We start from the raw sequence: 26,785 nt of genomic DNA, 5'->3' as shown, positions 1-26,785 counted from the left end.
AACCTGCTTGGACCCGTTTCTTCACTTCCTGACCACACTCTCCATTGCTCTGTATTGTTGACCCCAAGTATTTGAAGTTGTCCACCCTCGCTATCTCTTCTCCCTGTAGCCTCACTCTTCCCCCTCCACTTTTGTCATTCACGCACAGATATTCTGTTTTACTTCGGCTAATCTTCATTCCTCTCCTTTCCAGTGCATGTCTCCATCTTTCTAATTGTTCCTCTGCATGCTCCCTGCTTTCACTGCATATCACAATATCATCTGCGAACATCATGGTCCAAGGGGATTCCAGTCTAACCTCATCTGTCAGCCTATCCATTACCACTGCAAACAGGAAGGGGCTCAGAGCTGATCCCTGATGCAGTCCCACCTCCACCTTAAATTCCTCTGTCACACCTAAGGCACACCTCACCATTGTTCTGCTGCCATCATACATGTCCTGTACTATTTTAACATACTTCTCTGCCACACCAGACTTACGCATGCAGTACCACAGTTCCTCTCTTGGTACTCTGTCATAGGCTTTTTCTAGATCCACAAAGACACAATGTAGCTCCTTCTGACCTTCTCTGTACTTTTCCACGAGCATCCTCAAGGCAAACAATGCATCTGTGGTACTCTTTCTAGGCATGAAACCATACTGTTGCTCGCAGATACTTACTTCTGTCCTGAGTCTAGCCTCCACTACTCTTTCCCATAACTTCATTGTGTGGCTCATCAACTTTATTCCTCGGTAGTTCCCACAGCTCTGAACATCCCCTTTGTTCTTAAAAATGGGAACTAGAACACTTTTCCTCCATTCTTCAGGCATCTTTTCGCCCGCTAGTATTCTGTTGAATAAGTTGGTCAAAAACTCCACAGCCATCTCTCCAAATTGCTTCCATACCTCTACCAGTATGTCATCAGGACCAACTGCCTTTCCATTTTTCATCCTTTGTAGTGCCTTTCTGACTTCCCCCTTAGTAATCATTCCCACTTCCTGGTCCTTCACTCTTGCCTCTTCAACTCTTCCTTCTCTCTCATTTTCTTCATTCATCAACTTCTCAAAGTATTCTTTCCATCTATTTAGCACACTACCGGCACCAGTCAACACATTTCCATCTCTATCCTTAATCACCCTTACCTTCTGGACATCCTTCCCATCTCTTTCCCTCTGTCTGGCCAACCTGTAGAGATCCTTTTCTCCTTCTTTCGTGTCCAACCTGGTGTACATGTCTTCATATGCCTCTTGTTTAGCCTTTGCCACCTCTACCTTTGCCCTACGTCGCATCTCAATGTACTCCTTTCGCCTCTCCTCAGTCCTCTCAGTATCCCACTTCTTCTTCGCTAATCTCTTTCCTTGTATGACTCCCTGTATTTTGGGGTTCCACCACCAAGTCTCCTTCTCCCCTTTCCTACCAGATGACACACCAAGTACTCTCCTGCCTGTCTCTCTGATCACCTTGGCTGTCGTCGTCCAGTCTTCCGGGAGCTTCGGTTGTCCATCGAGAGCCTGTCTCACCTCTTTCCGGAAGGCCGCACAACATTCTTCCTTTCTCACCTTCCACCACATGGTTCTCTGCTCTACCTTTGTCTTCTTAATCTTCCTACCCACCACCAGAATCATCCTACATACTACCATCCTATGCTGTCGAGCTACACTCTCCCCTACCACTACTTTACAGTCAGTAACCTCCTTCAGATTACATCGTCTGCACAAAATATAATCTACCTGCGTGGTTCTACCTCCGCTCTTGTAGGTCACTATATGTTCCTCCCTCTTCTAGAAATAAGTGTTCACTACAGCCATCTCCATCCTTTTTGCAAAGTCCACCACCATCTGCCCTTCAAAGTTCCTTTCCTGGATGCCGTACTTACCCATCACTTCTTCATCGCCCCTGTTTCCTTTACCAATATGTCCATTACAATCTGCACCAATCACAACTCTCTCGCTGTCTGGGATGCTCAGAACTACTTCATCTAGTTCCTTCCAGAATTTCTCTTTCAACTCTAGGTCACATCCTACCTGTGGTGCATAGCCGCTAACCACAATAAACAGAACACCCTCAATTTCAAATTTTAGTCTCATCACTCGATCTGAAACTCTTTTCACCTCCAAGACATTCTTAGCCAGCTCTTCCTTTAAAATAACCCCTACTCCATTTCTCTTCCCATCTACTCCGTGGTAGAATAATTTAAACCCTGCTCCGAAACCTCTAGCCTTACTACCTTTCCACCTGCTCTCTTGGATGCACAGAATATCAACCTTTCTCCTAATCATCATGTCAACCAACTCCTGAGTTTTTCCTGTCATAGTCCCAACATTCAAAGTCCCTACACTCAGTTATAGGCTCTGTGCATTCCTCTTTTTCTTCTCACGCTGGATCCGGTTTCCTCCTCTTCTTTGTCTTCGACCCACAGTAGCTCAATTTCCACCGACGCCCTGCAGGTTAGCAGTGCCGGGGGCGGGCGTTGTTAACCCGGGCCACGACGGATCCGGTATGGGATTCTTTAGATGAACGCTCATATTTGTTTGGCACAGTTTTTATGCCGGATGCCCTTCCTGACGCAACCCTCTGCATTTATCCAGGCTGACATTTATTTGGTCCTATAAGCCGGATTCCAACATACCTGAGGATCCCAGCTACAGAGTCGACCTCCAGAAAAGACCGTGGTTACGGCAACACAGACCCATTAAGGAACTGGTCTCTCAAACTGGGATCTGAAGGTTGACGGAAATCCGAGGGACAAGAAGACGTCTTGGTAAGAATAATTTTTCTTACGGGGTATGAATGAGTGAATGTCAACATAAAATCTGCGCAAAGGTACTGTTGCAGTCTACATGAAGGTACTGTGTAGGAGAAGCCTTGTGAATACTAGTTAATGGCAAGCTGAGGGATGGCGAAGTCTGACAAATTCCGTGGAAATAGACGAAGGCGGGCTCGTCTTGTGCACTTAAATTCCGTGTTAAACAATATTTCAATACGTTAATCACAAATCGATACAATATGATAACATCAAATAAAACTGCCGTATAATTAAAAAAAAAGGGAGGTGCGTGTGTGTCTGTGCAAACGTGCAGACAAAAGTGAGAAACAGGATCGCAAGTGACAGCTTGTTTGGAAGCACAGGCAAGACTTATCCACCCTGCTGGGTAGAAGCTTGAGAAATACCAAACAAAAATATTGAGCAGTCACCCTGTGTAATAAAAAACGCCAACCTTAGTACACCCTATATATGCGGTGTGTTGGCTCCAAATTGACAAAATGGGGAAATGTATTAGGAAAACAAAAGGAAAGAAACAATTTAACTTGCAAGGATTGGGCACAAATCCCAGATAAGACAAAATATTTAGATAAATGGATTAGAAAAATACAATTTTGCTGGGCAGCCTAATTTTGAAAATAAATATATATAAATAATCAAATAAATAAAAGACATAACATATGATAATAATAATAATCCAGTTGAGAGATGACATAACTTGTAGAAATAAAGGTGAACTTAATAAAATGGCCTAAAATGTGCATGACGATACCCAGTGGTGGTTACAAAAGCGAGAAAAAAAGAGAGAGATTTTAAAGTAGTATTGTATGTGGTTCACTGTGGTCTTGAACTTGGCAAATGGATTAAAAAGGTTCCCAAACACGTAATGTGTTAAAGGGATAAAATGTGATTGGTGAAAAGAACATTAATAATTTGAATTGGAAAAAAAGTGTCCAGGGGAGAGAGGATACTAGGGAAATATAAACGACAAAAAGCTCTCTCAGCATGTGGGGCAGGGGCTGCTGCCCTCGCAAACACTCCTTTTGACCTCAGGAGAGACTTGAGCCACGTAGCAGTACAGACCAGCGAGATAACAAAATGTTTATGAAGGAGTCAGAAAAAAGAAAGAGCAAGAAAGTGGACAGTAAGAACAAACAGTTAGGCAGAAAGATCTGTTGTTCCATAGAAAGGAATATGATGAGACAGGACCAGTATAAAGGACAATAGACACAAAGAGACAAGAGGCAGAAGAAAAAGAAAAATAATAAGAATAAAAAGGGCATACAAATAAACGACACCCCTTTACATTGACTTACTACTACATTCATATTATGAGACAACGCCACACAGAATAACTAGATCAGACGGGACTGACTTGAAACGGCGCCAACTGGACTATTTTAGTGTGTAGGACTTGGACTATGGATGATGTTTAAAAAGGTGTGGAACTTATTACTTCACACAAAGCTGACATAAATCAATGCGTAGTAAATTTGAAAATTCAGAGAGCAACCAAACGTTTTAGACAGAGCAAACTAAGCAAATAAAACAAGAAGTGTAAAACAAAAAGATGATGAGCCTTTTGAGGAATACAGAGTGAAAATTACAACTATACTCAAGGCTAACAGCAGGTGGCAGGAAGATAAAGATGCAAATGGGCCTTTTCAACAGCAGTTGAAGAATGTTCTCCAGGCTCAAAAGATCGACACTGAAACCCTCCCAGATGACCGAGCTTCTCACCCTATCTCTAAGGGAAAGCCCGGTCTCCCTGCAGAAGAAACTCATTTCGGCCACTTGTATCCCGGATCTTGTTCTTTCGGTCACCACCCACAGCTCGTGACCATGGGTGAGGGTAGGAATGTAGATCGACTGGTAAATTGAGAGCTTTGCCTTTCGACATAGTACCCTCTTGACCACAGCGGACCAATACAAAGTCCCCATCACTGCAGACGCTGCACCAATCCTCCTAACTCCCGCTCCATTCTTCCCTCACTCATGAACAAGACCCCAAGATACTGGAACTCCTCCATTTGGGGCAGGATATCATCCGTGACCTGGAGAGGGCAGGCTACTCTTTTCCGACTGAGGACCATGGTCTCATGTTTTGGAGATGCTGATTCTCACCCAGCCGCTTCACACTCGGCTGTGAACCGCTCCAGAGAGCATTGGAGAGCGCGGCTTGGTGAAACCGAGAGAACGACATCATCTGCAAAGAGCAGAGATGGAATGCGAAGGAAACCAAACTGGACATACTCTATGCCTCGGCTACGTCTAGAAATTCTGTCCATAAGAGTTATGAACAAAATCGGTGTGCAAGGACAGCCTTGACAGTGTCCAACTCTAACCGGAAACGAGTCAGACTTATTGACGGCAATACAGACACTGAAACCAGTCGTACAGGGACCGTAGAGCCAGTATCACGGGGTTCAGTACCCCATACTCCCAAAGAACCCTCCACAGGACTCCCCCGAGAGACACAGTTGAATGCTTTCTCCAAGTCCACAAAACACATGTAGATTGATTGGGCGAACTCCCATGCACCCTCAAGGATCCTGGCAGCGTGTTGAGGTGGTCCACTATTCGACGGCCAGGATGAAAACCACATTGCTCCTCCTGAATCTGAGATTCGATTTACTGACAGACCCTGCTTTCCAGCACCCCTGAATAGACCTTACCAGGGAGTGTGATCCCCTTCTAGTTGAAACACACCCTCCGGTCCCCCTTCTTAAAAAGGGGGACCACCACCTTAGTCTACCAATCCAGAGGCACTGTCCCCGATGTCCATGCGATGTTGCAGAGGTGTATCAACCAGGATAGATTGTCCACCACCAGGGCCCCGACACTGAGCTTTTAACCACCTCAGTGACCTAAACCCCAGAGATACAAGAGCCCAGCTCAGAGAACCCAAACTCTACTTCCTCATGGGAAGGCGTGTCAGTGGATTTAAGGAGGGCTTCGTAGTATTCTTCCAAGTGACTCACAACGTCCCGAGTTGAGGTCAGCAGTGCCATATCCTCAGTATACTCAGTGTTGACGGTGTGCTGCTTCCCCCTCCTGAGACGCTGGACGGTTTCCATGGTCTCACTGAACTCCTCGCATGCCCGGGGTTTTTGACTCAGCAACCACCGAAGCTGCTTTCCGCTTGGCCAGCCAAGCCAGTACCAATCAGCTGCCTTGGGAGTCCCACAGGCCAGATATTCCTAAGATGACTCCTTCTTCGTCTTGACAGAATCCTTCACTGTTGGTGGCAGCCAATGTGTTTGAAGGGTGCTGAAAGGCACTGACCACTTTACGGCCACAGCACCGGTCGGCCGCCTCAGCAATGAAGGCACGGAACGTTGTCCACTCGGACTCAATGCCCCCCACCTCCCCGGAACATTAGCAACGTTGTTTTGGAGATGCAAGTTGAAATTCCCTCTGACAGGGGAATCTGCCAGCCTTTCCCAGCAGACCATCACAATAAGTTTGGGCCTGCCAGGATGAAGCGGGATCTATCGGAGCCAACTCACCACCAGGTGTGTCATGGGCATGCGACAAGGGGTTGGACTCAGAGGCAGTGACATGATGTTGAGGGGGTATTTATTCCGGGCAGAGGTCATACACCTGTAAGCAAAAACACGGGGCAGCAGGGAAGGTCCAAAAACATGAAAAGGAGGATTGCTTCTAGGCAAAAACAAGACTTAACTTAGCTGTGGTGACATAGGAACCCTGGGCGTGACAACAAGGTGAATACAAAAGAGGCTTGTATACTCCACAGACTAATGCAGTCTCGAGCACAACCAACTGGCTTGACCTGTCTTAATTGGCGTCAACAAGGTTCAGGTGTGAAGCTGGTGTCAGAGGCAACTGTGTCCAGGGCAATGGCCTGGCCACGCCTCTGACAAGGTGGTGATCAGTTGACAGCTCTGGTCCTCTCTTCATCAGAGTGTCCAAGACAAGTGAATACAAGTCCAATGACGCGAACAAAATGTCAATCATCGAACTGCGACCTAGGGTGTCCTGGTGCTTAGTGCACATGTTGACACCCTTTGCCTGGACATGGTGTTCATTATGGACAATCCGTGATGAGCGCAGAAGTCCAGTAACAGAACTCTCGTCGGGTTTTGATCGGCAGGGGGGTGCGCGTTCTTCCAAATCACGCCTTTCCAGGTCTCACTGTCATTGCCCACGTGGGAATTGAAGTCCCCCAGCAGAATGGTGAATTCCCCAGAGCACACTCCAGCACTCCCTCTAAGGACTCCAAAAAGTGTGGGTAATCTGAACTGTTGTTTGGTGCATAGACAAACAACAGTCAGGACCCTTCCCCCAACCCAAAAGCGGAGGCAGGCTACCTTCTCATCCACCAGGGTGAACCCTAACATAGAGGTGCCGAGCCGGGGCGTATAAGTCTATCCACCCCTGCTTGGCGCTTCTCATCGTGGGCAAATTCAGAGTGGAACAGAGTCCAACCCCTCTCAAGAGGACTGGTACCAGACCCCAAGCGGTGCGTTGAGGAGAGTTCAACTATATCTAGTCGGAACTTCTCGACCTCACGCACCAGCTCAGGCTTCTTCCTTGCCAGAGAGGTAATATTCCATGTCCCTAGACCTAAAAGTGTTTATTTCCTTGCATTAAAATACAAGGAACTAAAAACATTTAAAAGTAAAAAGTGCAATTAAAACAAGCTTACAGTGACAGAAATATTGAAACGTGGAAGTACTAAAACACATAGGAAAACAGAAGTTTTTAACCTGGATTTGAAAACATTCACACTTATGACTGATGTCACCTCTGTTGGTAATTTATTACATTTTTGAGCAGCATCAAAGCTAAATTCTGCTTGACTATGTTTGCTTTGGACAATCCACTATTTGATCTGAGTCAGTTGATCAGTTTGTATTCCATTAGCATTTCTTTCATGTATTAAGGACCTAATCCCATTCATCCGTCCATTTTCTTAGCCACTTATCCTCACAAGGGTCACAGGAGTTTCTGGAGCCTATCTGAGCTGTCATCTGGCAGGAAGTGATGTACAGCCTGAACTGGTTGGGAGCCAATCACAGGGCACATGTCTCTTGTCTTGTCGACACGGCCGAACCGGCCTCCGGCCTTGTCAACACGGCTTCGGCCGGGGTGGTGAGTTGCAGCGCTGGGCCGCGGTGGCTCATCTCCGCCGTGAAAGTGGATCGGACGGGGAGGCGGTTTGGTTGCGGCGTCGTCGTCGCTCAGGGGTGGCGTTGTTTTATCACCGCCAGGGCCCTATATAGTCTCCTTTATTTAGACTGCCCCCTATTAAAACAGGTTGTACAGTACGCTTTTGTTCATGAATGAATCAAAACCAAAAGAACACATATTACCTCCTCTTACATGATCAACTGATTGACAAAAGAAAAGAGGAGCTGTCTTGTCTCAGTTTTGGTTGGGTTGGGTTGTTTTCTTCTAGGTTAGTTCCGATTGCAGATTTGAGTTCCACTTGTGAAAATTAAGAGTTTGTTTTCAAAATGAGACATATCTGTTTTTTTTCATTTTGAGAAAAGGGCTTGGTATTGAAGTGAAAACAATAAACTCAATTAATGTTTCTAACTATTGGGGGATGGAAAGCGATGCTAAAAAGTAACTAAACACCATACTACAAAAAAATATTGGCTTTAATATTCACCGAGTTTTTTTGATGACAAATTTCATTTTTTTCTCCAAATTGAGACATATCCAAACATTCTATTCTTGGCAAAGTGAGACATATCCAAATTTCGACTTAAACCTTCAGGAGCAGCTGTATTTTTTTTAAAAAATCAGTTGCTTTTGATATGCAATCATGAAAACTATTTGCCTTTCAACATTTCAAGCATTTTAAAATAATATTTAAGACCATGACCACCACATTTAGAGAGTTAGGTATCAGAAATAAGGGTCAGTCACCAGTCACAATTTTCACAAGTAGCTCACTAATGTCAGATGTTGAAAAAGGAGATGAAAAAAATGGGAATTTCTTTTAAAAATGTGTTTTTTAGTTATTTAGAAACTGTTTGTTTGTTCAGTATGAGGTCTTGGAAAGGCTAAGTTTACATCATTGTAATTTTGTGTATCTGTATGCGATTCTGCAATCCGACATCTGCAGGCATTGTGTCACTCAGTTGATTAATTTTGTTTATAAGTTGATGTGAGATCATTAAGAAAGTAAACTGCTTCATACCAGTCTACCAAGGTTAATATGGGTTGCGAGGGATACCAGCAGAAAAAAATAGGTAGTCGATCTCATACACACATCTCCAAAATGAAATCAGTTTCAAACTCACAAATTCACTGTTTGAAATCTGACTCATTGAGTCTGCTTTCTTTTGATTTTATTTATAGCTGTAAAATCAAACTCAGCATTAGCATCTCTCTCAAACGTGGGCGCAGCCATTTTGGATGATGATGTGGAAGATACCGGAACTTCCCTCTAGACGAATTCTGATTGGATTCTGCTTGCTTCAGCAGCGCACGCTGATTGAATGAAATTATGTCGCATTTTGCTCTAAATAAGATATGTCGCATTTTGAAATAAAACGCGATCTTCCTTGGCTGATATAGAACGATATGTCGCACCTTTAACAAAAATCAGAGTATCCCGATAACTACCATTCGGAGCTGGATAATTTTGGCGCGAGTTTCGTAAATCTGGAAAAAATGCCTATGTCGCGTTTTGAAAACAAACTCTTCAAATATTAAATACTGTAGTGCATGTTGTATTTGAAATAAACTGTGATTTTGATGTCCAAAACCCCCCTTTTTTTGTTGGTTACGTTGTGGTAAAGAAGTTTAGACATTTGAGCTGTCACAAAACAAAAATTACCCGTGTCACAGTTCAAGTTATACATGAAATGCATCTTTTCACAAAAAGGTAATTTTCTCCAACGTCTTGTCACCAGAGATGAATTTTAGTAAAACGTCCCTCTGTTCTACTACCAATTACTCCAGAACGGAAAAAGGTAGAAACACTTTTTTGTCGTTGCAAAGATGTAGTCTAATCTAAGTCTAAACTTTCATTTGGTGTGTGCCATGTTGATGTAACAATAGAACACAATATTATTTGTGCCTTGGAAGATGGGTCAAAATAATCTAAAATGGCTGAGCATGAGGAGGTTCTTTTTTGAAAAGTGGCTGAGATTGGCCGGTACGGTGGATCACCTGGAAAGTGTTGGCCTCACAGTTCTGAGGACCCGGGTTCAATCCCAGCCCTCCGTGTGTGGAGTTTGCATGTTCTCCCCGTGCCTGCGTGGGTTTTCTCCGGACACTCCGGTTTCCTCCTATATCCTAAAAACGTGCAACATCAATTGGACACTAAATGGCCTCTAGTTGTGATTCTGAGTGTGGCTGTTAGTCTCTATGTGCCCTGCGATTGGCTGGCAACCAGTTCAGGGTGTACCCCACTTTCTGCCTGTTGACAGCTGGGATAGCTTCCAGCACTCCCTGCGACCCTTGTGAGGAAATGGAAGAAAATGGATGGTTGGATGGCTGAGATTGACTAAATGTGAAAATTTATGAAACAAGGAAGCAACATTGATGTATATCACAGGATTATATGAAAACCTGACAAACCACCATCACCATCCATTGATCTAAGTGTTGAAGGCTATAGCCATCTTACAAATGGCACCTGTTTATTGACCAATACAACTGACAAGCTGTTGCTCTAAACTGCTGTATGTAGTTTTGCACATGATTTTCTGTTTATGTCTCCTTTTATTTCCATCCATCCCTCTATTTTCTACTGCTTTTCCAAGTCGGTTCGCGGGGGACGTATTTCAGTATTTATTTATTTAAAAGTATTTATTAAATGTATTTGTTTTGTTTCTTTCACAATTTAACTGAGGAAGCAGAAATGGACATCACTATCACAGTCACTGTGATTTGACAGGCACGTATATGCCCGCACACCATCACACTTGCAAATCTGCACAGTCGAGCACGAAAAATCACGCGCGTAAAATTTGTGTCGAAATACATAGATATTGAAAGACGTCGCTCATTTTGTGTAGTCTTGACCAGTGTTCTCTCTAAGCTTCACTGTACACTTGTTGCACACTCTCAGCGCACAGCGCAGTGAACCACAGCTTGACATTTTTTTTTTTTTTTTAAACACAGAAGCACATAATGTCTGCTCCTCAGCCTATTACTACCTCCTAGTTTACCTGACACCGCTCCTCTCCGCTTTTAAAGGGGTACGCTCATAATTACAAACAACACACACCCACAACTTTATATCTGCAGGTATGACTGGTGGACCACACCCGTAACTTTATATGGCATGATTGACAACACCTGTACATTTTTCAAATGTGAGTGACTGGGGAACACTTATAATTACAAACAGAACACACACCCGCAAATGTATATCTGCAGGCATGACTAGTGGACCACACCGCCAACGTTATATCTGCAGGCTTGACTAACCCGTACATTTTTCAAATGTGAGTGACTGCTATCACAGTCATGGGGATCAACACAATCAAAGGGCTCTTGATTTAGACCAGGGGTGTGCACACTTTTTTGCCCCAAGTTCTACTTCTTCTTCTACAGCAACTGCCTAAATAGGAAGTCAGCATGCTTGAACCCGCCTTTATGTACTTAAGCACAACACATCAGAAGAGACCAGGATTGGTCAAACCTAATATTAATCACTTCACCCGCGCAATCAATGTATTGGCCACACCTGAATTAAGCGACGAGATGGATGATAGGTGAATGTCTTTTTTTTGGGGACACAAAACAAACCAAAAAATAAAAATAAATCAACCAAAACTGCCTTGGCGATCGACACATTGGCCTCGCCTGGATCTAGACTTTTCAGAAAACCTTAACTACACTTTTCAGTTTTTCTAGACGATTATTATGAATTTGGATGGACACAAGTAAGAGCAAAGATCCACCAGCAACCCGATGATAAGGACATGTCCCACACAGAGGGACACAGGGTACTCTGCCCTCTGTAGCACTACGTCAACTGGCCACTCAGGAGAGGCTGTAGGGCCCTAGGCCTCCCCGACCCACCACCACCACTACAATCGGCACTGTGCTCCACAACCCACCTAGCCCAAGGACAGGAGAAATTCCCTTATTTGTTGGGAAAGGGGGACGGATAGGGGCACCTGATAAAAGAACAATGAGGGTGGGAACCCAGGGAGCAGCCACGGGCCATGAGAGGGGAACCTCCATGCCAAGCAGCCAAAACAGGGGGCCCAGGCTCAAGAGCACCGCCATGTAGCTAAGTAAAAACCCACCTACTCCCTGTTACTATGACTGCCCAGTCCCCAATTGGAAGTCATTGGCCCTTCCCCCGAGTGGTGTGGTGCATTTAAAATCTGGAGGACCAGTGAGCCAAGAGGTGGGGAAGGCAGGGCAGCCAGGCACAACTACCTATCAGCCAAACCCCGCCACCCACAATGTACCGCCAGAGATGGATGTATGTGGTGCATGAAAAGGGAAAGGGGAGGAGTGTGTGTCGTGCATTTAAAATTGCACCTACATGCTGGAACCCAGGTCGACACCGCACCCCCCAAACCCGCGTCAGCACCCAGGAACCATTTGACATGGATGTGTTCCCAGACGTGATAAGTGAGAAAGTATGTACAGTGAATAGGATAAGTGTGTGCTAGGTGAGTGATTGTGGGGGATGGCTCCTGCAGCTCAGGCCCATCAAACCAGACAACCACTGACAAAGACAACTGTGATGCCAATGTTCTAACCAGTTGTTCCACCGTGCTGCCCCTGGCATTTAGCAAATGGAAATAATGTTGGTGATCCTAATTATACGAAAAACAGAAAATTTCAGTCTGATTTCATACCGGACGGTCGGGAAAAAGCATTTGTGTCTCTTTATGTAAAGCCATGACTGTATGTGCTGTACCCGTTATATGGGCCTTGGGCTCTTGGCGCACGATAGGTAGACGCATGCATGGAGCTACATATTACAGCAAAAAATAATAATAATAATAGAAGAAAGTAACAATAAAACAACTAAACCTATGTTTTAACAGATAGCAAGAATATATTCGCGTGAGTAACTTTGGTGTTTGTGTGTAAATATTTATTTGAAAGTAAATTTCTTCCGTGTTCTAGTGCTAATGTTTGCTAGCCCTTCAGTTGGGTTTTCCGTTGACAGATAGCAGAAACTAGCAATTTCTAAAATGATGTGTCTTGTATTTAAATATTTAATGTAATTCTTTTTGTTGTGCATTTTGTTTTACAGTAAACTTCAATAGGGATTTCAACAGCTTAAACCATGCTCCAGGAAGGCTGAATAACATGTGTCACGCTTGAGGCAAGCAACACATGGTGCATTCAGAGTGCGTTTCCAACACAGGAACTTGCATACACAACTGACACTGCAGCACATGAATCATTTTTCTTTGATTATAACAATTTTATGATTGTGAGAAGCCAAAATCACGATCCCGATTACAGTAATGCCTCGTTTTTCGCGGTTAATTGGTACTAGACCCACCTACGAAAAGTGAAAAACTGCAAAGTAGGGGTAAATGGCATTTTTTTTTTTTTTGTCCTTGTCGTCTTGCTGGGGATGCCGCATTATACCCTTTCAATGCAGCTTCCCGCTACAGTACTGTACTAATGTATGCTGGCATTATTTATTTATTTTTTTTGCTTCATTGGTCCATGTCATCGCGCTGGGGATGGCACATTGCCTTCCCCCATAATGTACAGTACAGTACTGTACTAATGTATGCTGGTGTTGGTTTTTTTTTTATTATTTCCTTCCATCCTCCATTTCCTTAGCCGGTTATCCTCACAAGGGTCGCGGGATGTCGTGGAGCCTATCCCAGCTGTCAACGGGCAGGAGGCGGGGTACACCCTGAACTGGTTGCCAGCCAATCAACAGGGCACATCGAGACAAACAGCCGCACTCACAATCACACCTAGGGACAATTTAGAGTGTCCAATTAATGTTGCATGTTTTTGGGATGTGGGAAGAAACTGGAGTGCCCAGAGAAAACCCATGCAGGCACAGGGAGAACATGCAAAGTCCACACAGGCGGGTCCTTGATTGAACCCGGGATCTCAAAACTGTGAGGTCAACGCTTTCCAGCTGATCCAGCTTGCCGCCTTTATTTTACTTTCTGTTTGTTTGTTTGTTTTTGCTTCATTGGTCCATGTCGTCTTACTGGTGATGCCGCATTATACCCAATCAATGTGGCTTCCTACTACAGTACTGTACTAATGTATGCTGGTGGTGTTGGTTTTTGTTTGTTTGTTTGGGGTTTTTTTTTTTTTGCTTCTACCTGTGGCTGTAAATAATGCCGCTTGGCTGTAAATAATGTTGAATATTTGGATAGTTCTTCGGGTGGAATGATCCGGAATCTGACAAGCTCGCTCAGCTCACGGGTCCGCCACTCGGCGGCATTATTTACAGGCACAGGTTCAAATCTTTATGGAAGTATTCCTCCGTCTTCCTGATCAACCGATACTGCTATTTCTTCATCAGAAGAGGATAAATAAAGTGTAGAAATTCAAACAAAAATGTTTTAAATTCAATTCATGGTTGCATATATTTCAGCTCATAATTGTTGAACAAGGAGTCACTTGGTTGCTTACAGTTTTCCTTTCAACATAGTATGCAAATGGATATTGTTACTGCAACTTTTCCAGTTTTCTGGTCTGTGAGGAGGCAGGACATAATCATGGGTTACAATAGGCCATGTTACCCTATAATCCTCAAGGGGCAAATACTTATACTTGGGTTGCAATTTCGTGATAATCGCCGCCATTTCTATAGACAAGCTGTCATGATCCTGCCGCTCCAGCACAAGCTGCGCGGGTGCGCTGATTGAGGCGCACACCTGCGTCTCATGCGGGCTGATTAGTCTGTGTATTTATATCACCCCAATGACGATTGGTCCCCGGCAGTTCGTTGCGCTTCATGTCCCGTTCCAGCACTCTCGTATCCCTGATCGACAACCCGTGTGTACCGACCTTCGCCTGTTCTCCGACCAACCTTGTAAGCCTGACTCCTTTGATACTTCTGCCTGCTTTGATTGTTCCCCTGTGTACCGACTCCTGCCTGCCCGCTCACCTGCTCTCTTCGCCCGACGTCCCAACTACCGCTGCTGGACCAGACTGCCTGCTCGAACCCCGACGTCGGCATATAATAAACGTTTCTCCTTGAACTACCTGCATCGTCCGAGTCCTGCATTTGGGTCCTACTCTCGTTCCGATGCTACGTGACAGAACGAACTGGCCAACACAGGACCCAAAAGGAAAGTCCCAGCGTAGCCGGGACCGACGCAAGGTAGACCGTCTGCCGGAGGATCAAGCCTGTCCGATCCGGGTAGGCGCCTTGACGTCCCCCGCTTCCGTGTCTTACGCTCCGCCAGCGAGGTATGAATACGTCCCGACCACGACCCGTCCGGCTCTTCATATTCTTCTGGACTCTGACTTTTCGGAATATGAGGAGGACCGTGATTTGTATGACCGGCTGCCTGAGTACGACTTCGATGACTTTGATTTTGAATCTCTTTGCCCAGCTTTTCATCCCAGTCAGTTTGCTCCACCTCCCCGCATTCCCAGCACCCGAACGTCTTTGCCCGGTGGATACAAATACGCCAATCCGTTTGAGGGAACCCGCTTGGCCATCTACCCGGGACCTCCGCGTGGCGGCCAGAGGAGACGCCCCGGGCGGGCGCTCCCTGGTGTCTCTCGCTGCGCGGCAACGAAGACATCGTCCTCCCACTCTTTACCGGCAACGGCGAAACCGGCAGACCCGCCGCTGGTGGCGAAGCTTCCAGCCCAGAAGGAGGAGGAGCCGCCACGGCCCAAGTCCGGCATGGATTGGCGAACCAGCCGAGCTTTGCTGACGTCGCAACGGCGACGGACTCGCTGCTGACGCAGGTTCACGTGGCAGTTGGAACTGACCCGCTCCCGAGACACGCCCACGCGTCAGTTTCGACTGACTCTCTGCCTACTCTCGTTCACGTTGCCCTGGAAACCGACCCGCCCCCTCGCCAAGCGCACGCTGCAGTGGGAACGGACTCGCCACCTTGCCAAGTGCACGTCGCAATGGAAACTGACCCGCCTCCTCGCCATTCCCACGTCGAGGTTTTGGCTGATCCGAGCAGAGTTCACACGGCAGTTGGAACTGACGCGCTCCCGAGACACGCCCACGTGTCAGTTTCGACTGACTCTCGTTAACGTTGCCCTGGAAACTGATTCGCCACCGCCCCACGCCCACGTTGCTGTTTCAACGAATGCACTGCAAGTTCACGTGGCAGTGGGGACCGACCCGATGCCGCCTTCTCACGTTGCTGTCCAGGAGGTAGCGATGGCGATGGTGTCGCCGCCTTCTCACGTTGCTATCCAGGAGGTGGCGATGGTGTCGCCGCCTTCTCACGTTGCTGTCCAGGAGGTGGCGATGGCGATGGTGTCGCCGCCTTCTCACGTTGCTGTCCAGGAGGTGGCAATGGCGATGGTGTCGCCGCCTTCTCACGTTCCTGTCCAAGAGGAGCTGGGGAGTTCTGTGGAGCCACCCTGGAGCTGGAGAGACTTCGGGATGGCTGTGATGGTGGCGGTCATGGCTCTGGTCCTGCGCTCCATCATCCTCTTTGCTACTGAGGCCGCCCAGCCGCTTCAGGACCTGGCCTCGTTGGTGACCAATCCACGGCTGCCTCCTGACCAAGCCTCGGTGGCGACCAGTCCCTGGTCGTCTCGCAACCACGGCGTGGGAGGTTCTCGTCCAGAGCAGTGGCCTGCCTCAGCCTGGTTTCTGCTTTGTCGTTTGGTTCCTCACAGAGGTCGTCCGCCCGAATCACTCCATGGGGACCCTGGTGCTTGGCGTTTAGGTCATCCTCCTGACCTGTCCACCCGGATGCATTGCGTTTGGTGGCCTGGATGGCCACCAGACTGGGGTTCGAGGGGGGGGGTTGCCCTCCTCCGGACCCCCCTTCGGCCCACCCCTGCCTGTGTTAATTATTGTCTGTGTTTTTTCATTTAGGCACGTCTGGGAGCCGTGCCTTTGAGGAGGGGTACTGTCATGATCCTGCCGCTCCAGCACGAGCTGCGCGGGTGCGCTGATTGAGGCGCACACCTGCGTCTCATGCGGGCTGATTAGTCTGTGTATTTATATCACCCCGATGACGTTTGGTCCCAGCAGTTCGTTGAGCTTCATGTCCCGTTCCAGCACTCTCGTATCCCTGATCGACAACCCATGTGTACCGACCTTCGCCTGTTCTCCGACCAACCTTGTAAGCCTGACTCCTTTGATACTTCTGCCTGATTTGATTGTTCTCCTGTGTACCGACTCCTGCCTACCCGCTCACATGCTCTCTTCGCCCGACGTCCCAACTACCGCTGCTGCACCGGACTGCCTGCTCGATCCCTGACCTCGGCATATAATAAACGCTTCTCCTTGAACTACCTGGCATCGTCCGAGTCCTGCATTTGGGTCCTACTCTCGTTCCGATGGGACGTGACACAAGCTAGGAGTTGCAGACAACATCCCCATGGCAATATCCACAGACCCATGTGTAAGCGGCGAGCGGCAGATGTTTTCTGCCTGCTTTAATTCACTCGATCATGTCACCAAAGCCAGATATGTACAGAATCAAACTCTGTTAAGATATCAATCCGTATACTCTCCACAACGATGTTCTTTCAAAGGATCTGAAAGACTTCCCTGAAGTAGAATATACACTAGAAATGAACTCCATTGTACCTTCTCCTTCATGCAATCTAATCTTTGAAACACAGAAAAATCGCTTCCCAATGTCTCTGTTTCCACGGATTTCTTCAACCGTAGACGCAACAAAAATCTGGCCTGATGATGATGAACAGCTGACTGCTTGTCTGCAACAATGGCGGTCAAGTACCCGGATGAACAGCCGTGACGTCACGTGAAACCCAGCCATTGAGGTATTACTACCAGAAATCTAAACGTGTCTCCGATTTCATGATTTGTCACCAATCTGGCAATAGTTTTAATGGGCGCAGCTGATGAACAAAACACACTGCTGCAGGGTTTTATACACAGATTAAATTTTACCTCTGTTAACTCATACAACTGGATACATCAAGCATCAAGCTAGCAAGTTATCTTAGAGAACATACCGTCTTGTGCTCTTGCCATTTGCTTTTCTTCAGGACATTGACGACTAGATATAAACCATTCTTCTGAAAGCAATGAAAAATAAATTTCCAAAACCCATAACCCTGTCGCAGAATTGCCTCACATCACCGATGGGGACCGAGCAGTAACACACTGTTGGGCCTCAAACTCACTAACACAAATCATATCGCGACATCTTGAGTGAAGTACAGATAAAAGCATGGGCCACCCAGGAATTTCTTGGAAAGTACAGTAACCAGCATGATCCAGTGAATGCAAAACAAGTGATCTTTGTAAAATGAACACTAATAATATGCTCAGACTATAATATCGAACACGGAGAGACCTATTTGGAGTTGGAGAACCGCACTGCATCTTGCATACCTTAATGCCCCAAATGAGAATGACGCGAAAAATCACATTTGTGTGCATTAAAGCTGTCTATATGCTCTATGTAAAGACAAGAGTTTTTGATAAAACTATAGTTTGTGACTTCACTAGATTGTGACGACAGAATAGTAGAAGCAACACTATAAGATATTTTTTTAAAAATAAAAAATGCAGTATTTATAGAGAACACCATATTTCCCTGGCAGCATGTTGAGGCAACCAGTTAAAGCATTGGCCTTGCAATTTTGAGGACCGGGGTTCAAATCCTGGCCCCACCTTTGTGGTGTTTACATGTTCTCGTGGATTTTCCCCAGGCATTCCGATTTTCTCCCACATTGCAAAAACATGTATTCATTGGATTCTTTAAATTGTCCTTGGGTTGATTGTGAGTGTGAATGTTGTCTCTCTCTGTGTGCCCTGTGATTGGCTGGCAACTAGTTCAGAGTGTACCCTGCCTCCTGCTTGATGACATCCCGTCAGGCTCCATCACTCCCGCGATCCTAGTGAGGATAAGCAGCTCAGAAAATGAATGAATGGACCTTATTACCCAGGGCCACCTGCATTGCAAAAGTAAAGCAATTGAAAATTTTGAGCAATAACGATTCTAGTTGTAATAAAGTCTTTATTTTTGTGATGTATTTACCTATATTTGATCAGGATTTATCTTATTTGTTTTGACCTAAAAATAACATCCATCCAGTTTATCCTCACAATGGTCACGGGAGTGCTGGAGCCAATCCCAGCTGTCATCGGGCAGGAGGGAGGGTACACCCTGAACTACTTGCCAGCCAATCGCAGGGCACATACAGACAGACAACCAGTCACACTCAAAATCACACCTAAGGTGATTTTTAAAAATCCAGTTAATACATGTTTATGTGATGTGGGAGGTAATCGGAGTGTCCGGAGAAAACCCACGCAGGTACGAGGAGCACATGTCAGGCCAACGCTCTAAACCAGTGATTCCCAAACAGTGTGCTGGGGTACATTAGTGTGCCTTGAGGGCTCTTTAGGTGTGCCATGGGAAGTTATCCAATTTTATGTAATTGCTAAAAAAAAAAAAAAATTATTCCAAGAAATAATGTATCTTTATTCATCTATTTATGTCAGTGAGGCACATAGACAGACCGAACAAAAAATCCTCTTCTATTAGATGGCAGGAAATACAGTAATTAATCGATCCATTTTTGGTGACATTTACTTTTGGTGGTGTGCCGTGGGATTTTTCAATTGTAAAATATGTGCCTTGACTCTGTAAAGGTTGGAAAACATTGCTCTAAACCGTCATGCCAATATAGTGGCATTGAAACAATTATACAAAGAGTGGGACAAAATTCCTCCAGAGCAATGTAAAAGACTCATCAGTTATAGCAAATGCTTGATTTTAGTTATTGCTGCCAAGGGTGGCAAAACCAATTAGGTTATCGGGGTAATTACTTTTTCACAGAGTGTCAGAAAGATTTTGATTTTATTTGTGTGTGTGCCTTGATAAATGAAATTGTCCACTGAAAACTCAATTTTGTGTTTCCTTGCATTGTCTCTGAGGGATATTAAAACTGGCTAGATGATATGAAACCTTTGCATGTGATAGGTACGCAAAAAAATAAGAACAGGGATGGGAGGGGGCAAAAACCTGTTCACTGCGCTCTACATCCATATTCCCAAAATCTGTTATTTTTGGTTTGACCCATTGCACAACTGAATACTGCAAACATACAATAATATCTGTCACAAACTTCAAAGTGTGGACTTGCCTGGCGATTGGCAGCGGGACATTTTTAAATAGAGACAGGTGAAGAAATATTTAAAGTTGAACATTGGCTCAAGTAACTCAGTCTGTGTAGTTGTCACTTCCCCTTTGTAGCCAAAAGCAGCTACTGTATGAGTGTGCATTGTTACCGCTCGTGCTGACCCAGTGACTGTGGTTGAACAGCAACTGCGTCACTGACTATATACAGGTCAGTAAATTAGTGGGCTCAGTGCCAGTGACATGAGGCACACACAGGCTGCAATTCCAATTTCTGTAATCTTTAAACTTTTATAGAAGGTGATTAACCCACTGCCTAATCTAAGCACCTAGATGCTAATTGCTACCTGGTCTCTGATCCAACCACTAAGCAGGACTAACCCTCCTTTACTTCCAGGATCGGGCACTCCCAGGATACTGCGCGGGCCCCACATACAGATACAGCTCAAGAAATTATAGACATAAATGTTCAAATATTTCAATACTCATACGTTCATTAAATACTTGGGTAAATACTTTGTGGGCAAATTCCTCCCAAATTTCTACATCAAAAAGTTTATTGATTGTCACGTCCCATCGGAACGGGGGTAGGACCCAAATGCAGGGCTCAGACGATGCAAGGTAGTTCGGGGAGAAACGTTTATTATTTCGTGGTTGGGGATCGGGCAGGCAGTCAGGTGCAGCAGCGGTAGTTGGGACATCGGGCGAAGAGAGCAGGTGAGCGAGCGGGCAGGCAGGAGTCGGTAATCCCCCAAACCCCATCCAGGCCACCAAACGCAAGGCGTCCGGGTGGACAGGTCAGGAGGACGACCCGGACGCCAAGCACCAGGGTCCACACGGGGCGATTTGGGCAGACGACCTCTGTGAGGAACCAAATGCTGAAGCAGGAACCAGGCCGAGGCAGGCAACTGCTCCAACGAGGCCAAGTCCTGAAGCGGCTGGGAGCCCTCAGGAGCGAAGAGGATGATGGAGAGAAGGACCAGAGCCATGACCGCCACCATCACAGCCATCCCGAAGTCTCTCCAGCTCCGGGGTGGCTCCACAGAACTCCCCAGCTCCTGTCGCTGTTGAGACAAGGGCGTGGGACGGCCACGGACCGGTCGCTGCTGGTACTCCTGGACAGGAACGCAAGAAGGCGGCGGCGACATTGCCACCTCCTCCTGGACAGGAACGCGAGAAGGCGGCGGCGGAATCGCCTCCTCCTCCTGGACAGGAACGCGAGAAGGCGGCGGGGACACCGCCATCTCCTCCTGGACAGGAACACAAGAAGGCGGCGGCGACATCGCCACCTCCTCCTGGACAGGAACGCGAGAAGGTGGCGGCGACATCGCCCACCTCCTCCTGGACAGGAACGCGAGAAGGCATCTTCTCTGGCTGCCACGCGGAGGTCCCGAGTAGATGGCCAAGCGGGTTCCCTCATACGGATTGGTGTACTTGGACCTACCGGGCGAAGACGCTCGGGTGCTGGAAACGCGGGGAAGTGGAACAAACTGACTGGGATGAAAGACCGGCCAAAGAGATTCGTAATCAAAATCATCGGAGTCATACTCAGGCAGCCGGTCATACAAATCAAGGTTCTCCTCATATTCCGAAAAGTCAGAGTCTCGAAGAATATGAGGAGCCGGACAGGTCGTGTTCGGGACGTATTCATACCTCGGTGGGGGAGCGTAAGACACGGAAGCGGAGGACGTCAAGGAGCCTACCCGGATCGGACAGGCTTGGTCCTCCCACAAACGGTCTACCTTGCTTCGGTCCCGGCGACGCCGGGTCTTTCCTGCTCGGTCCTGTTTTGGCCAGTTCGTTCTGTCACAACCCATCGGAACGGGAGTAGGACCCAAATGCAGGACTCGGACGATGCAAGGTAGTTCGGGGAGAAACGTTTATTATTTCGTGGTCGGGGATTGGGCAGGCAGTCAGGTGCAGCAGCGGTAGTTGGGACGTCGGGCGAAGAGAGCAGGTGAGCGGGCAGGCAGGAGTCGGTACATGGCAGAACGATCAAAGCAAGCAGAAGTATCAAAGGAGTCAGGCTTACGGGGTTGGTTGGAGAACAGGGAAAGGTCAGTACACACGGGTTGTCGATCAGGGACACAGGAGTACTCAAACGGGACATGAAGCTCAACGATCTGCCGGGGACCAGTCGTCACCGGAGTCATATAAATACACAGGATAATCAGCCCGCATGAGGCGCAGGTGTGCGCCTCCTAATCAGCGGAACCGCGCGGGCACCCGCACCGCCCGGGCTGGAGCGGCAGGATCATGAGATTGATTATGTAATATTCTCGTTTGTAAAGATGGTCCACCTGGGCTTTTCATTAAAACTACCATCCTCAAAATTATTAAAAAAAAAAAAATGGTACATTTGACTCTCAACCGAATTAACTAAATTAAGTTTTTGACACTATGGTCGTGAACTTTCTAACCAATATGCCAGCTATTACATTATATTTTCCCTTTAAGAACCAAAGACCAAGTCCAAAACCTCGTTATTCCGATAGATTCCCACCCGACTTTTAACAGCCATCTCAAATTACTAAAACTGCCTTCTATCATTTGAAGAAGATCTCCACAGTGAAAGCTTGTGTCAAGGAGACCAGGAGAACCACATCCATGCTTCTATTTCAAGTAGATTTTACTACTCAAATTCCCTTCTGTCTGGACTCCCGAAAGAGCATTTTATCAGCTGCAGCTTCCTCAGCATGCTTTGGTTCAGGTTCTGACTAGAAGTGGTCAGAGCATAGTACTCCAAAGCAAAGCAAATTTATTTGTAAAGCGCATTCAGAACTTCTATTCTAGTTTAAACTCCACTTTAGTCTTTTCACCGGCTTCCATGAGCTTTAGAATAGATTTCAAAGTTCTGCTCCTTATCTATATAATCACTAAATAGTTTCGGTGCTCACTACATGAAATAAATGCTAATGGGATATAAACCCAGTCACTCTGAGATCAATTGACTCAGGCCAAATAGTGGACTGCAGAAGCAAACATGGTGCAGGTGCATTTTGCTATTATGCTGCACAAACAATAAATTACAAACAGAAGTGATGTCAGCCCAAAGTGTGAATGTTTTTAGGTCCAGGTTAAAAACTGTTGTGCTATTAGAGCACTTTCCCTTTTAAATATTACTTGCACTGTATGCAGTTTAAATTCAAATTGTTAATATGGAGTCTTGAATGATTTCAATCACATTTGACAAAAATGTGAGTCCTAATACCTTAACTGCCAATCAAGTTTCCAGTTGGTTTATAAAGCAGCCACAAAAATTACAAACAGTAAATTTACAACAAAAACTCTGTCCCGTTTCCCATTTTTGTCCCATGCACTTTTGCACAAAGTCAGGCTAATTGGAAGTTGTTAGGAAGGCCACGCATGTCCTTCCATGTCCTTTACTCTTGACTGAAGGAGCAGAGTGGGATGGTTACATTTCAAATGCATTCTGAGGTTGGTTGCCCATTTCTGTTTATTTCTCTGCACAAATGTAACACATTATTCCCGAACTGGTGACAAGAAATTGAGGAGGCTCCGACCTGCAAGACCATACAAAAAATAAATCCTGCTGAATTTGGACTGAAAGTTGTTAATACCCAACGTGGGATGCCCCTGGTGGCGGCTTCAGTGGACTAAAACCATCATCTGTGTACTCTTAGTACCCAAATTAGAGGCCTATTTATTCACGTTGAAGCTGAGCGGCCCAGCCTAGCCTAGCTCTATATCAAAAAATGTATGTAATCATTATTTGCTGAGGAAGTAATCATCAAATGTTAGTACTTACACGAGCGGCAAAACATGTTTCGTTTACAAGGATCGTGAGTACTTATGTATGTAGGGCAAGGGAAGTTGGGCAAGTAGAAACAACTTAAACTTGCTTATAGGCCCAGACCACCTTAGCTTAACTGACTAACGACACGCATTTGTGATCAAACCGTGCTGTTGAAGAAACATCAAAAGTAAGTAACTTCATCACTTGTTCAATAAGAGCCGTGAGGTCTTATAGGAAATTTAACAAGTCTTATCTTAGTACATCTTAGGACACAAATTGCTGCTGTATCGTTCGTGTTGGAAGCTGCTTGGCCCAAGTTAGCCTAGCGCGCTAACAACATTACCTACAGGGAATATACAACTAGGACCAAATATCGAACGCGGACTGAAGACTATTTTACTTTTATTGCACTTTCATTATTTGCTTAATTATGACCTTATACATTTAATCAACGGATAAAGTGTTGCCCATTTGCTAATCAGACAAGGATGTGTTGTGGAGCCGGTGGTTGTCCTTGATCTTTGTACACAGAAAACTGGCTGGTGCCAGGACCAGACATGCTTTGGGGGGGCGGGGGATCAGCCTCTTACTATGTACCCATACATATAAAAACCTTGTGTTACTGGGCAGCTCTTCTTCTGTGGCTACCCTGCCAGAAGACACAGGTCTTGTGTGCGGCAGATACCTAGATAAGACTCGGATGTCTCTACTGAACAGTCCTTTGTAATAAATCCATTTGCTGTTAACTTTTCCTAATCATTGGTCATATCTTCCTTGATTCGTGAACACGCGTTAGGTCCAAACTCGCAAATCCCTACAGGACTCAACCTTCAACTACTAGAGTGAGGGCCATTGTGGTTTGAATCCCTTCCATCCACATATGCTTTAAATCACCATATCCTTTATATTTTTACGCAGGTGTGATTTGTGTATCTTATGTGCTGACTGTGTTTGATTGCTTTTATCTGTCTTTAACTTTAACATAGATATGGTAATATGTGAATTGTGTATCTTGTGCTGGCTTTATTTGATTGCTTGTTTTGACTATCTGCAGCCCGCAGGGGGCCACAATTCCTGGGCGTCCTGTAGGCCTGTCCAAAGTCCGGATAAATGTGGAGGGGTTGCGACAGGAAGGGCATCTGGCGTAATTCTATACCAAACATATAGGAGCGTTCATCAAACGAATTCCATAATGGATAGGTAGTGGGCCAGGCTAACTACGCACGCCCCCGGCACTGTTAATCTGAAAGGCGTAGGGAGAAATTCTGATAATGTAGGTCAAAGACAAAAAAGAGAAGGAAAGCAGCTTAGTTGGCAGACAAAGAAGAGGCATGCAAAGACCCTACAGCTGTGTTAGGGACTTTGAATGTTGGGACTATGACAGGAAAAGCTCAGGAGTCTGTTGACATGATAATTCAGAGGTTAATATGTTGTGCATCCAAGAGAGCAAGTGAAAGGGAGTAAGTCTAGAAACTTAAGAGGAGGGTTTAAATTATTTTACCATGGAGTAGATGGGAAGAGAAATGGAGTAGGGGTTATTTTAAAGGTATAACTGGCTAGGAATGTCTTGGAGGTTAAAAGAGTCAGAGTGATGAGGCTGAAATTTGAAATTGAGGGTATTGTATAAATTGTGATTAGCAGCTATGCCCCACAGGTAGGATGTGACCTCGAGTTGAAAGAGAAATTCTGCAAGGAACTAGAGGTAGTAGTCCTGACCACCCCAGAGAGAGAGTTGTGATTGCCGCAGTTTTCAATGGACATGTTGGCGAAGGAAACAGGGGCAATGAAGAAGAAATGGGTAAGTACGGCATTCAGCAAAAGAACTTTGAGGGCGAGATGGTGGTGGACTTCACAAAAAGGATGAAATTGGCAGTGGTGAACACTTAATTCCAGAAGAGACAGGAACATGGAGTGATTTAAGAGTGGAGGTAGAAGCATGCAGTTGGATTATATTTTGCGCAGACGATGTAATCTGAAGGTTACAGACTGTACAGTAGTAGTGGGGGAGAGTGTGGCTCGACAGCATAGCATGTGTAAAATGACTCTGGTACTGGGTAGGAAGATTAAGAAGACAGAGGTAGAGCAGAGAATCAGGTGGTGGAAGTATATTGGTAGAAGGGTGCTGAGGATAGATCTGCCAGACAAAAGAGCGAGAGGAAGACCACAGAAAAGGTTGACGGATGTTGTGAGGGAGGACATGAGGACAGTGGGCGTTAAGAGGAAGGTGCACGAGATAAGTTTAGATGGAAAAAAGATGACACACTGTGGCAACCTCTCACGGGACAAGCTGAAAGGAATAGAAAATGGTCATTTGAGTTTGAAATCCAAAGTGTTCCATTTACAGCCTTCGAAAAATCAGTACAAGTACAGTATGACTTCCTTTCTTTTACCTGCTTCAATGCTGTGGATACGTTAGGCATGTGATTTGACTGAATGAAAAAAGACTGAAAAATAGTCAGGGATCTGCGGGCTGGAAGCATGATCAAAAGATGATCATTTTTAATGTACACAAAGTTTTAAAAGTTGTATTATGAATGAAATATATCTAGTACATCTATAAATAAATGCTTAGTAATTGCTTCTGAACTCTCACCTCATGTCTGAGCAAACACTACGCCCGCGAGCGCTCCCTTTGACCACTTTGAGCAAGAGGTATGCACTGTGGTCAGATCAGTGTCATCCATTGAAGCTTCATGGCTCAAATATTCAGATTACATCTATTTCCATTCCCATCAGAATGTTTTAAAGAACTATTTTGTGTTTTTGAAAACTTGTCAAATGTCAAAGAAATACATAGCTAACCAAACCAAGCAAACTATGAACTATAAGTTTGAAAGGTTGCTTCCAACTTTGTTTCATTCATTTACTTTTTTTTAACCCATGATATCCCAGTCTGTTTTTCTTGGCGTAAAACTGAATTATTGCTTGCAGAATGGCAGCACGGTGTCTCAGCTGGTAAAGCAATGGCCTAACAGTTCTGAGGACCTTGGTTAGATCCCGGCCCTGCCTGTGTGGAGTTTTCATGTTCTCCCTGTGCCTGCATGAGTTTTCTCCAGGCACTCTAGTTTCCCCA

The 26,785-nt window shown here is 45.7% G+C and overlaps 1 protein-coding gene, 1 long non-coding RNA gene and 1 pseudogene across 3 annotated transcripts; 1 reads left to right on the top strand and 2 right to left on the bottom strand.

Annotated features, from left to right (window-relative positions):
• LOC133500354 (E3 ubiquitin-protein ligase RNF19A-like) overlaps nt 1-5,822 on the bottom strand; it is a 32,781-nt pseudogene extending 26,959 nt beyond the window's left edge.
• A 10,950-nt stretch (nt 5,823-16,772) lies between these two features.
• On the top strand, nt 16,773-18,762 carry LOC133501489 (uncharacterized). Its single transcript, XR_009795197.1, has 3 exons — nt 16,773-17,240; nt 17,513-17,625; nt 18,647-18,762. It is a non-coding gene; the product is annotated as an uncharacterized LOC133501489 (long non-coding RNA).
• A 148-nt stretch (nt 18,763-18,910) lies between these two features.
• On the bottom strand, nt 18,911-26,011 carry LOC133501488 (histone-lysine N-methyltransferase 2D-like). 2 transcript variants are annotated; one of them, XM_061821300.1, is made up of 3 exons: nt 21,609-21,621; nt 21,291-21,445; nt 18,911-21,205 (listed from the first exon to the last, which is right to left on the bottom strand). In XM_061821300.1, exons 2-3 carry the CDS (start codon nt 21,318-21,320, stop codon nt 20,522-20,524), a joined length of 714 nt encoding a protein of 237 aa, XP_061677284.1. In that variant the 5' UTR covers nt 21,321-21,445; nt 21,609-21,621; the 3' UTR covers nt 18,911-20,521. The 2 variants fall into 2 exon arrangements, with proteins under 2 accessions (XP_061677284.1, XP_061677283.1); XM_061821299.1 differs by having other exon boundaries at nt 18,911-21,449; nt 21,609-26,011.
• Between the last annotated feature and the right edge of the window lie 774 nt (nt 26,012-26,785).

The sequence above is a fragment of the Syngnathoides biaculeatus genome, chromosome 5 (assembly GCF_019802595.1).
Source record: "Syngnathoides biaculeatus isolate LvHL_M chromosome 5, ASM1980259v1, whole genome shotgun sequence".
NCBI classification, from domain to species: Eukaryota; Metazoa; Chordata; class Actinopteri; order Syngnathiformes; family Syngnathidae; genus Syngnathoides; species Syngnathoides biaculeatus.
The sequence above is the reverse complement of the archived record's forward strand: the minus strand, read 5'-3'. Positions and strand labels throughout refer to the sequence as shown.